Source organism: Oncorhynchus keta, chromosome 30 (genome assembly GCF_023373465.1).
Source record: "Oncorhynchus keta strain PuntledgeMale-10-30-2019 chromosome 30, Oket_V2, whole genome shotgun sequence".
In the NCBI taxonomy this organism is placed as follows: Eukaryota; Metazoa; Chordata; class Actinopteri; order Salmoniformes; family Salmonidae; genus Oncorhynchus; species Oncorhynchus keta.
Window position 1 is genome coordinate 30,967,301 of NC_068450.1, and position 12,945 is coordinate 30,980,245.

The 12,945-nt window shown below is 47.3% G+C and overlaps 1 protein-coding gene across 1 annotated transcript in view; it reads left to right on the forward strand.

Annotated features, from left to right (window-relative positions):
• The window catches only part of LOC118380287 (protein diaphanous homolog 1-like), a 75,864-nt gene that overhangs the window by 48,852 nt on the left and 14,067 nt on the right, over positions 1-12,945 (forward strand). The window contains exons 10-12 of the mRNA XM_052487004.1: positions 2,655-2,770; positions 10,484-10,548; positions 12,349-12,528. Of these exons, the coding sequence (XP_052342964.1) occupies positions 2,655-2,770; positions 10,484-10,548; positions 12,349-12,528 (361 nt within the window). The remainder of the gene's footprint in view (positions 1-2,654; positions 2,771-10,483; positions 10,549-12,348; positions 12,529-12,945) is intronic.

Sequence of the window (12,945 nt, forward strand, 5' to 3'; positions counted from 1 at the left end):
CAAGAGATATGGTGGGGGAGGGGCATAGAAATTAGTGGGAGAGAAAGTGATGTGTTGATGAGAGCGAGAACACTGATGCTTGGCTGGGAACACTGGGAATGTCTAGAATGTCAAAAAGTGACAGTGACTGACTCTGACACACACACACACACACACACACACACACACACACACACACACACACACACACACACACACACACACACACACACACACACAGGCGGACGGACAACAGACAGATGGTTAAACAAACAACATGAAGTTAAGGGGTCTTCAGTCTGATGCATTTTCATGACAATATCGCACAGGAATCAAGTTTGTGATTTTCAACTTTAAAAAAAACGGACACTAGATGTCTCTCTCCCTCCACGGGTGAATCTGAGTTTGAAAAAAGAGACTAATGAATGAGAGGCTGGAGGAAGGGAGGGGGAGTGCTGGAGTTGGGGAATAAATAAACTTGTGTTTTTGACTCAGGGAGCGTCACAGAATCAGACGCCTCCTAAGTTGACCACACACACATATACATACACTTTGACACTCCTATACCCTGAGATGAAGACCAAGTATCAGTCACAGATACACCCATAGACTCACAGATACACCCATAGACTCACAGATACACCCATAGACTCACAGATACACCCATAGACTCACAGATACACCCATAGACTCACAGATACACCCATAGACTCACATATACACCCATAGACTCACAGATACACCCATAGACTCACATATACACGCATAGACTCACTGATACACCCATAGACTCACTGATACACCCATAGTCTCACAGATACACCCATAGTCTCACAGATACACCCCATAGACTCACAGATACACCCATAGACTCACAGATACACCCATAGACTCACAGATACACCCATAGACTCACAGATACACCCATAGACTCACAGGTACACCCATAGACTCACAGGTACACCCATAGACTCACAGGTACACCCATAGACTCACAGGTACACCCATAGACTCACAGATACACCCATAGACTCACTGATACACTCATAGACTCACTGATACACCCATAGACTCACTGATAGTGGCAGGGTAGCCTAGTGGTTAGAGCGTTGGACTAGTAACCGGAAGGTTACAAGTTCAAACCCCCGAGCTGGCAAGGTACAAATCTGTCGTTCTGCCCCTGAACAGGCAGTTAACCCACTGTTCCTAGGCCGTCATTGAAAATAAGAATTTGTTCTTCACTGACTTGCCTAGTTAAATAAAGGTAAAAAAATAAAAGATACACCCATAGACTCACATATACACCCATAGACTCACATGTAACCGGAAGGTTACAAGTTCAAACCCCGAGCTGGCAAGGTACAAATCTGTCGTTCTGCCCCTGAACAGGCAGTTAACCCACTGTTCCTAGGCCGTCATTGAAAATAAGAATTTGTTCTTCACTGACTTGCCTAGTTAAATAAAGGTAAAAAAATAAAAGATACACCCATAGACTCACAGATACACCCATAGACTCACAGATACACCCATAGACTCACAGATGCACTTGACTGCATGCACACACAGGCCCAGACATTCTACCACGTATTCGCTTTCTCCGTCTCACCCTCTTTCTGCTTCTCTTTCTATTCCATTCATCTCACAGATTTACATTCATTTCAATATCCGTCTCCCTCTTTCTTGCTCTCAAATTTCAACTTAATGCAATTTTTCTCTGTTCACTGTCTTCCACGAACACACATACATTCACAATTACATATATTCTCTCTGTCACTCTGTCTCTCTCTCACTGTCTCTCTCTCACTGTCTCTCTCTCACTGTCTCTGTCTCACTCACTTACTCTGTCTCTCTCTCTCTCTCACTCACTCACTCACTCACTCACTCACTCACTCACTCACTCACTCACTCACTCGCTCACTCACTCACTCACTCACTCTGTCACTCACTCACTCTGTCACTCACTCACTCTGTCACTCACTCACTCTGTCACTCACTCACTCTGTCACTCACTCACTCACTCACTCACTCACTCACTCACTCACTCACTCACTCACTCACTCTGTCACTCACTCACTCACTCACTCACTCACTCACTCACTCACTCACTCACTCACTCACTCACTCACTCTGACTCACTCTGACTCACTCACTCACTCACTCACTCTGACTCACTCACTCACTCACTCACTCACTCACTCACTCACTCACTCACTCTGTCACTCACTCACTCTGTCACTCACTCACTCACTCACTCACTCACTCTGACTCACTCACTCACTCTGACTCACTCACTCACTCACTCTGTCACTCACTCACTCACTCACTCACTCACTCTGTCACTCACTCACTCTGTCACTCACTCACTCACTCACTCACTCACTCTGACTCACTCACTCACTCTGACTCACTCACTCACTCTGACTCACTCACTCACTCTGACTCACTCACTCACTCTGACTCACTCACTCACTCTGTCACTCACTCACTCTGTCACTCACTCACTCTGTCACTCACTCACTCTGTCACTCACTCACTCTGTCACTCACTCACTCTGTCACTCACTCACTCTGTCACTCACTCACTCACTCACTCACTCACTCACTCACTCACTCACTCACTCACTCACTCACTCACTCACTCACTCGTCTGTCTCTCTCTCTCTGTCCCTCTCTCAGGCCCCAGTACTACAAGCTGATAGATGAGTGTATTGCTCAGATCGTGTTGCACAGGAACGGAGCTGACCCTGACTTCAAGTGCCGCAATCTCAGCCTAGACGTTGAGGGGTTAATTGGTAAGAGAGACACACACCATAGAATAGTCTCCCCCTCTCTCACACACACACACACACACACACACACACACACACACACACACACACACACACACACGGAACAGTTACCCAACAAGCCAGCTGTTCTAAACCCACCACAAGGGGGAACCAGAGAGGGACTGTATCATTGTAGTGATATTAACTATAGTTTAGTCTTACAACTTGGTTGTTGAGAACACACCAACAACAACACACCAACAAGCAGGAGAACAGGTGTGATTGTTGACTCCCTCTATTGTTCAGTCCCCAGTCCAGAGCAAAGGCGCTTGTTGTCTCAGCTCATATCTGCAGTCTACACTAGTTGTTGTCTCAGCTCATATCTGCAGTCTACACTAGTTGTTGTCTCAGCTCATATCTGCAGTCTACACTAGTTGTTGTCTCAGCTCATATCTGCAGTCTACACTAGTTGTTGTCTCAGCTCATATCTGCAGTCTACACTAGTTGTTGTCTCAGCTCATATCTGCAGTCTACACTAGTTGTTGTCTCAGCTCATATCTGCAGTCTACACTAGTTGTTGTTGTCTCAGCTCATATCTGCAGTCTACACTAGTTGTTGTTGTCTCAGCTCATATCTGCAGTCTACACTAGTTGTTGTCGTCTCAGCTCATATCTGCAGTCTACACTAGTTGTTGTCTCAGCTCATATCTGCAGTCTACACTAGTTGTTGTTGTCTCAGCTCATATCTGCAGTCTACACTAGTTGTTGTTGTCATCTCAGCTCATATCTGCAGTCTACACTAGTTGTTGTCTCAGCTCATATCTGCAGTCTACACTAGTTGTTGTTGTCGTCTCAGCTCATATCTGCAGTCTACACTAGTTGTTTTCTCAGCTCATATCTGCAGTCTACACTAGTTGTCGTCTCAGCTCATATCTGCAGTCTACACTAGTTGTTGTTGTTGTCGTCTCAGCACATATCTGCAGTCTACACTAGTTGTTGTTGTTGTCGTCTCAGCTCATATCTGCAGTCTACACTAGTTGTTGTTGTCGTCGTCTCAGCTCATATCTGCAGTCTACACTAGTTGTTGTCGTCTCAGCTCATATCTGCAGTCTACACTAGTTGTTGTCGTCGTCTCAGCTCATATCTGCAGTCTACACTAGTTGTTGTTGTCGTCTCAGCTCATATCTGCAGTCTACAGTAGTTGTTGTTGTTGTCGTCTCAGCTCATATCTGCAGTCTACACTAGTTGTTGTTGTTGTCGCTCAGCTCATATCTGCAGTCTACACTAGTTGTTGTTGTTGTCGTCTTAGCTCATTTCTGCAGTCTACACTAGTTGTTTGTTGTCGTCTCAGCTCATATCTGCAGTCTACACTAGTTGTTGTTGTTGTCGTCTCAGCTCATATCTGCAGTCTACACTAGTTGTTGTTGTTGTCGTCTCAGCTCATATCTGCAGTCTACACTAGTTGTTGTTGTCGTCTCAGCTCATATCTGCAGTCTACACTAGTTGTTGTTGTTGTCGTCTCAGCTCATATCTGCAGTCTACACTAGTTGTTGTCGTCTCAGCTCATATCTGCAGTCTACACTAGTTGTTGTCGTCTCAGCTCATATCTGCAGTCTACACTAGTTGTTGTCGTCTCAGCTCATATCTGCAGTCTACACTAGTTGTTGTCGTCTCAGCTCATATCTGCAGTCTACACTAGTTGTTGTCTCAGCTCATATCTGCAGTCTACACTAGTTGTTGTTGTTGTCGTCTCAGCTCATATCTGCAGTCTACACTAGTTGTTGTCGTCTCAGCTCATATCTGCAGTCTACACTAGTTGTTGTCGTCTCAGCTCATATCTGCAGTCTACACTAGTTGTTGTTGTTGTCGTCTCAGCTCATATCTGCAGTCTACACTAGTTGTTGTTGCTTGTCTACACTAGTTGTTGTTCAGCTCATATCTGCAGTCTACACTAGTTGTTGTTGTTGTCGTCTCAGCTCATATCTGCAGTCTACACTAGTTGTTGTTGTTGTCGTCTCAGCTCATATCTGCAGTCTACACTAGTTGTTGTTGTTGTCGTCTCAGCTCATATCTGCAGTCTACACTAGTTGTTGTTGTTGTCGTCTCAGCTCATATCTGCAGTCTACACTAGTTGTTGTTGTTGTCGTCTCAGCTCATATCTGCAGTCTACACTAGTTGTTGTTGTTGTCGTCTCAGCTCATATCTGCAGTCTACACTAGTTGTTGTCGTCTCAGCTCATATCTGCAGTCTACACTAGTTGTTGTCTCAGCTCATATCTGCAGTCTACACTAGTTGTTGTTGTCGTCTCAGCTCATATCTGCAGTCTACACTAGTTGTTTTCTCAGCTCATATCTGCAGTCTACACTAGTTGTCGTCTCAGCTCATATCTGCAGTCTACACTAGTTGTTGTTGTTGTCGTCTCAGCACATATCTGCAGTCTACACTAGTTGTTGTCTCAGCTCATATCTGCAGTCTACACTAGTTGTTGTTGTTGTCGTCTCAGCTCATATCTGCAGTCTACACTAGTTGTTGTTGTTGTCGTCTCAGCTCATATCTGCAGTCTACACTAGTTGTTGTTGTCGTCTCAGCTCATATCTGCAGTCTACACTAGTTGTTGTCGTCGTCTCAGCTCATATCTGCAGTCTACACTAGTTGTTGTCGTCGTCTCAGCTCATATCTGCAGTCTACACTAGTTGTTGTTGTCGTCGTCTCAGCTCATATCTGCAGTCTACACTAGTTGTTGTTGTTGTCGTCTCAGCTCATATCTGCAGTCTACACTAGTTGTTGTTGTCGTCTCAGCTCATATCTGCAGTCTACACTAGTTGTTGTTGTCGTCTCAGCTCATATCTGCAGTCTACACTAGTTGTTGTTGTCGTCGTCTCAGCTCATATCTGCAGTCTACACTAGTTGTTGTTGTCGTCTCAGCTCATATCTGCAGTCTACAGTAGTTGTTGTTGTTGTCGTCTCAGCTCATATCTGCAGTCTACACTAGTTGTTGTTGTCGTCGTCTCAGCTCATATCTGCAGTCTACACTAGTTGTTGTTGTCATCTCAGCTCATATCTGCAGTCTACAGTAGTTGTTGTTGTTGTCGTCTCAGCTCATATCTGCAGTCTACACTAGTTGTTGTTGTTGTCGTCTCAGCTCATATCTGCAGTCTACACTAGTTGTTGTTGTTGTCGTCTCAGCTCATATCTGCAGTCTACACTAGTTGTTGTTGTCGTCGTCTCAGCTCATATCTGCAGTCTACACTAGTTGTTGTTGTTGTCGTCTCAGCTCATATCTGCAGTCTACACTAGTTGTTGTTGTCGTCGTCTCAGCTCATATCTGCAGTCTACACTAGTTGTTGTTGTCGCTCATATCTGCAGTCTCAGCTCATATCTGCAGTCTACACTAGTTGTTGTTGTTGTCGTCTCAGCTCATATCTGCAGTCTACACTAGTTGTTGTTGTCGTCGTCTCAGCTCATATCTGCAGTCTACAGTTGTTGTTGTTGTCGTCTCAGCTCATATCTGCAGTCTACACTAGTTGTTGTTGTTGTCGTCTCAGCTCATATCTGCAGTCTACACTAGTTGTTGTTGTCGTCCTCAGCTCATATCTGCAGTCTACACTAGTTGTTGTTGTTGTCGTCTCAGCTCATATCTGCAGTCTACACTAGTTGTTGTTGTCGTCGTCTCAGCTCATATCTGCAGTCTACACTAGTTGTTGTTGTCGTCTCAGCTCATATCTGCAGTCTACACTAGTTGTTGTTGTCGTCTCAGCTCATATCTGCAGTCTACACTAGTTGTTGTTGTCGTCTCAGCTCATATCTGCAGTCTACACTAGTTGTTGTTGTCGTCTCAGCTCATATCTGCAGTCTACACTAGTTGTTGTCGTCGTCTCAGCTCATATCTGCAGTCTACACTAGTTGTTGTTGTCGTCTCAGCTCATATCTGCAGTCTAGACTAGTTGTTGTTGTCGTCTCAGCTCATATCTGCAGTCTACACTAGTTGTTGTTGTCGTCGTCTCAGCTCATATCTGCAGTCTACACTAGTTGTTGTTGTCGTCGTCTCAGCTCATATCTGCAGTCTACACTAGTTGTTGTTGTCGTCTCAGCTCATATCTGCAGTCTAGACTAGTTGTTGTTGTCGTCGTCTCAGCTCATATCTGCAGTCTAGACTAGTTGTTGTTGTCGTCGTCTCAGCTCATATCTGCAGTCTACACTAGTTGTTGTTGTCGTCGTCTCAGCTCATATCTGCAGTCTACACTAGTTGTTGTTGTCGTCGTCTCAGCTCATATCTGCAGTCTACACTAGTTGTTGTTGTCGTCGTCTCAGCTCATATCTGCAGTCTACACTAGTTGTTGTTGTCGTCTCAGCTCATATCTGCAGTCTACACTAGTTGTTGTTGTCGTCTCAGCTCATATCTGCAGTCTACACTAGTTGTTGTTGTCGTCGTCTCAGCTCATATCTGCAGTCTACACTAGTTGTTGTTGTCGTCTCAGCTCATATCTGCAGTCTACACTAGTTGTTGTTGTTGTCGTCTCAGCTCATATCTGCAGTCTACACTAGTTGTTGTTGTCGTCGTCTCAGCTCATATCTGCAGTCTACACTAGTTGTTGTTGTCGTCGTCTCAGCTCATATCTGCAGTCTACACTAGTTGTTGTTGTCGTCGTCTCAGCTCATATCTGCAGTCTACACTAGTTGTTGTTGTTGTCGTCTCAGCTCATATCTGCAGTCTACACTAGTTGTTGTTGTCGTCGTCTCAGCTCATATCTGCAGTCTACACTAGTTGTTGTTGTTGTCGTCTCAGCTCATATCTGCAGTCTACACTAGTTGTTGTTGTTGTCGTCTCAGCTCATATCTGCAGTCTACACTAGTTGTTGTTGTCGTCGTCTCAGCTCATATCTGCAGTCTACACTAGTTGCTGTTGTTGTCGTCTCAGCTCATATCTGCAGTCTACACTAGTTGTTGTTGTCGTCTCAGCTCATATCTGCAGTCTACACTAGTTGTTGTTGTCGTCTCAGCTCATATCTGCAGTCTACACTAGTTGTTGTCGTCGTCTCAGCTCATATCTGCAGTCTACACTAGTTGTTGTCGTCGTCTCAGCTCATATCTGCAGTCTACACTAGTTGTTGTCGTCTCAGCTCTATATCTGCAGTCTACACTAGTTGTTGTTGTTGTCGTCGTCTCAGCTCATATCTGCAGTCTACACTAGTTGTTGTCGTCTCAGCTCATATCTGCAGTCTACACTAGTTGTTGTTGTCGTCTCAGCTCATATCTGCAGTCTACACTAGTTGTTGTTGTTGTCGTCTCAGCTCATATCTGCAGTCTACACTAGTTGTTGTTGTTGTCGTCTCAGCTCATATCTGCAGTCTACACTAGTTGTTGTTGTTGTCGTCTCAGCTCATATCTGCAGTCTACACTAGTTGTTGTTGTTGTCGTCTCAGCTCATATCTGCAGTCTACACTAGTTGTTGTTGTCGTCGTCTCAGCTCATATCTGCAGTCTACACTAGTTGTTGTTGTCGTCGTCTCAGCTCATATCTGCAGTCTACACTAGTTGTTGTCGTCGTCTCAGCTCATATCTGCAGTCTACACTAGTTGTTGTCGTCGTCTCAGCTCATATCTGCAGTCTACACTAGTTGTTGTTGTCGTTGTCTCAGCTCATATCTGCAGTCTACACTACTTGTCTCTCTCTCTACAGGAGGCTCTAATTGCACTGCTTCTAAATGCGTGTACACACACACACCGCGCTCTGGTCTCCTCTAATGCTACATTATTATTGGTGGAAAGCAGCCCAGTCCTGCCCTCATGTATTATTTAGAGCTTTTCTTTGAATTCTGGAAACTGCACAGTTTTTAATTTTTCTTCTCTCTGTGTTAAAAGCTTGTCCTATTTAGTCCTGCTCTGATGACACTAACAACAACACAACTGCTGCCTCGCTAGTGTTTCTCCTCTTCTCTCCCATTGACTATTTTCTAGATCATTCTGTCTCCTTGCCTCTCTTACTTTTCTCACCTTTCTTTTCTTTACCTGTTACCTCTCCATTTCTCATCTTAATCTCTCTGGATTAGTGTCTCTGGGTCTCTCTCTCTCTGGGTCTCTCTCTCTGGATTAGTGTCTCTGGGTCTCCCACTCTCTGTCTCTGGGTCTCTCTCTCTCTCTGGGTGTCTCTCTGTCTCTGGGTCTCTCTCTCTCTGGGTGTCTCTCTGTCTCTGGGTCTCTCTCTCTCTGGGTGTCTCTCTGTCTCTGGGTGTCTCTCTCTCTCTGGGTGTCTCTCTCTCTCTGGGTGTCTCTCTCTCTCTGGGTGTCTCTCTCTCTCTCTGGGTGTCTCTCTGTCTCTGGGTCTCTCTCTCTCTGGGTGTCTCTCTGTCTCTGGGTCTCTCTCTCTCTGGGTGTCTCTCTCTCTGGGTGTCTCTCTCTCTCTGGGTGTCTCTCTCTCTCTGGGTGTCTCTCTGTCTCTGGGTGTCTCTCTCTCTCTGGGTGTCTCTCTGTCTCTGGGTGTCTCTCTCTCTCTGGGTGTCTCTCTCTCTCTGGTGTCTCTCTCTCTTGGTGTCTCTCTCTCTCTCTGGGTGTCTCTCTGTCTCTGGGTCTCTCTCTCTGGGTGTCTCTCTCTCTCTGGGTGTCTCTCTCTCTCTCTGGGTGTCTCTCTGTCTCTGGGTCTCTCTCTCTCTCTGGGTGTCTCTCTGTCTCTGGGTGTCTCTCTCTCTGGGTGTCTCTCTCTCTCTGGGTGTCTCTCTCTCTCTGGGTGTCTCTCTCTCTCTGGGTGTCTCTCTGTCTCTGGGTGTCTCTCTCTCTCTGGGTGTCTCTCTGTCTCTGGGTGTCTCTCTCTCTCTGGGTGTCTCTCTGTCTCTGGGTGTCTCTCTCTCTGGGTCTCTCTCTCTCTCTGGGTCTCTCTCTCTCTCTGGGTGTCTCTCTCTCTCTCTGGTGTCTCTCTCTCTGGGTGTCTCTCTGTCTCTGGGTCTCTCTCTCTCTGGGTGTCTCTCTCTCTCTGGGTGTCTCTCTCTCTCTGGGTGTCTCTCTCTCTCTGGGTCTCTCTCTCTCTGGGTCTCTCTCTCTGGGTGTCTCTCTGTCTCTGGGTGTCTCTCTCTCTCTGGGTGTCTCTCTCTCTGGGTGTCTCTCTCTCTCTGGGTGTCTCTCTCTCTCTGGGTGTCTCTCTCTCTGGGTCTCTCTCTCTCTCTGGGTGTCTCTCTCTCTGGGTGTCTCTCTCTCTCTGGGTGTCTCTCTGTCTCTGGGTGTCTCTCTGTCTCTGGGTCTCTCTCTCTCTGGGTGTCTCTCTCTCTCTGGGTGTCTGACTCTCTCTGGGTGTCTGACTCTCTCTGGGTCTCTCTCTCTCTCTGGGTGTCTCTCTCTCTCTGGGTCTCTCTCTCTCTGGGTGTCTCTCTCTGGGTGTCTCTCTCTGGGTCTCCCTCTCTCTGGGTGTCTCTCTCTCTCTGGGTGTCTCTCTCTTTCTGGGTGTCTCTCTCTCTCTGGGTGTCTCTCTCTCTCTGGGTGTCTCTCTCTCTCTGGGTGTCTCTCTCTCTCTGGGTGTCTCTCTCTCTCTGGGTGTCTCTCTCTCTCTGGGTGTCTCTCTCTGGGTCTCACTCTCTCTCTGGGTCCCTCTGTCTCTGTTTCTGTCTCTCTCTCTCTGGGTCTCCCTCTCTCTCTGGGTGTCTCTCTCTGGGTCTCCCTCTCTCTCGGGGTCTCTCTGTTTCTGTCTCTGTCTCTCTCTCTCTCTCGGTCTGTCCTCTTCTCTTCCTCTCATCCCTCTCCGTCTCTCCACAGACAACATGGTGGACAAGACCAAGGTGGAGTCCAGTCAGGCCAAGGCCATAGAGTTGGAGAAGAAGGTGACACACACACAGACAGACAGACAGATGAGATTCTCTGTGCTCATTTCTCCCTGACACCCAACTAGCAGTCTAAATTAGAAAGAGATGAATGAGAGAATGAGTACACACGCCTGACGGCTTACTGATGGAGTACACACACACTAGTTGAGTGCTAAGTGCTGCGGGGGGGTTGCTATCATGGGGTTTTCCCCCCCATTATGAGTCTGACAGGATAATTGCAAACATTCTGTCCCATTACATGAAAACTCACATAAACATACCCATTCTCTGGAAATATGGACAATCACAATCAGTCTCTGCAACTCTCTCTCACACACACACACGCACACGCACACATTGGTTGTTATGATCATTACTAGCAGGATGAGACTGTCAGAAAGAGCAGGAAATCTAGAGTCTGCAAGTTAAACACCAAGCCAGCTGTGTGTGTGGGACCGTGTGTGTGGGACCGTGTGTGTGTGGGACCGTGTGGGTGGGACCGTGTGTGTGTGTGTGGGTGGGACCGTGTGTGTGTGTGTGGGTGGGACCGTGTGTGTGTGTGTGGGTGGGACCGTGTGTGTGTGTGGGTGGGACCGTGTGTGTGGGTGGGACCGTGTGTGTGTGGGTGGGACCGTGTGTGTGGGTGGGACCGTGTGTGGGTGGGACCGTGTGTGTGGGTGGGACCCTGTGTGGGTGGGTGGGACCCTGTGTGTGTGTGTGTGGGTGGGTAGGACCCTGTGTGTGTGTGGGTGGGTATGACCCTGTGTGTGTGGAACCGTGTGGGCGTGTGGGACTGTGTGTGTGTGTGTGTGTGTGTGTGTGTGTGTGTGTCTGTGTGGAACCGTGTGTGTGTGTGGGTGGGACCGTGTGTGTGTGGGACCATGTGTGTGTGGGACCATGTGTGGGAGCGTGTGTTCTCTCCAGTGTAGCTGGACACTAAGCTGTGTCTGTTTTTAACCCTGTTCTCTCATTCAGTAACTGGATTCTGAGCCCAGAGTGCTTTTAACCCTTTATATACGGTTTCTATCTAGCTCTTTGTCCTAATGCATGGAATAAGTACTTTAATTGCTTTTGTATTGAAGAGAGTATTTTGCATATCCCAACTCCCCCAGAGACATCCTCAGAGAGTGGAGGCAGGGTCTGCCATTGTCAATGGTGACCCTGGAGTAATTAGGGTGAAGTACCTTGCTGACAATGTGTTTTCTCTCCTGAAGCTGGATGCAGAGATGACTGTGTGTCTTCTCTCCTGTAGCTGGATGCAGAGATGACTGTGTGTCTTCTCTCCTGTAGCTGGATGCAGAGATGACTGTGTGTCTTCTCTCCTGTAGCTGGATGCAGAGATGACTGTGTGTCTTCTCTCCTGTAGCTGGATGCAGAGATGACTGTGTGTCTTCTCTCCTGTAGCTGGATGCAGAGATGACTGTGTTTCTTCTCTCCTGTAGCTGGATGCAGAGATGACTGTGTGTCTTCTCTCCTGTAGCTGGATGCAGAGCTGACTGTGTGTCTTCTCTCCTGTAGCTGGATGCAGAGCTGACTGTGTGCCTTCTCTCCTGTAGCTGGATGCAGAGCTGACTGTGTGCCTTCTCTCCTGTAGCTGGATGCAGAGATGACTGTGTCTTCTCTCCTGTAGCTGGATGCAGAGATGACTGTGTCTTCTCTCCTGAAGCTGGATGCAGAGATGACTGTGTGTCTTCTCTCCTGTAGCTGGATGCAGAGATGACTGTGTGTCTTCTCTCCTGTAGCTGGATGCAGAGCTGACTGTGTGCCTTCTCTCCTGTAGCTGGATGCAGAGCTGACTGTGTGCCTTCTCTCCTGTAGCTGGATGCAGAGCTGACAGCACGCCATGAGCTGCAGGTAGAGCTGAAGAAAATGGAAGGAGACTATGAGCACAGAGTCCATGAGCTGGCTGCTGAAAAGGAGACTCTGGGATCTGAGAAGCAGGAGAGGGAGACAGAGAACCAGAGCCTAATGGAGCAGATCAACACGCTCAATGAAGAGGTACACACTCACACAGAGAGAACCCTTCAGTCATTTAACAGACATGCTTATCCGGAGCCACTTAGTGCATTCATCTTACGATAGCGATGTGAAAACCCAGAGCTCCAAGTTGTAATACTCTACCAATAAGAACCGAGTAGAAAACTCCCCTTGACCAATAAGAATCGAGTAGAGAGCTCCCCATGACCAAAAGGAGTAAAGGGGAAAGTAATAGGAGCTCATAAGAAGTGGTCCACTCACCTGACACAGAGGGAGGAGGAGAGGTGTACCTGTCAGTGTCCTGGTGTTAGTCCAGCTGGACCCCTGCCTCATAGTGACACACTGAGCATGTACCATCTGAAACACACAGGCCAAAACAGTCTGCCCGCATCATTATGTGTGTGTGTCCGCTTAACTATGTGTCTTATGGCTCCACAC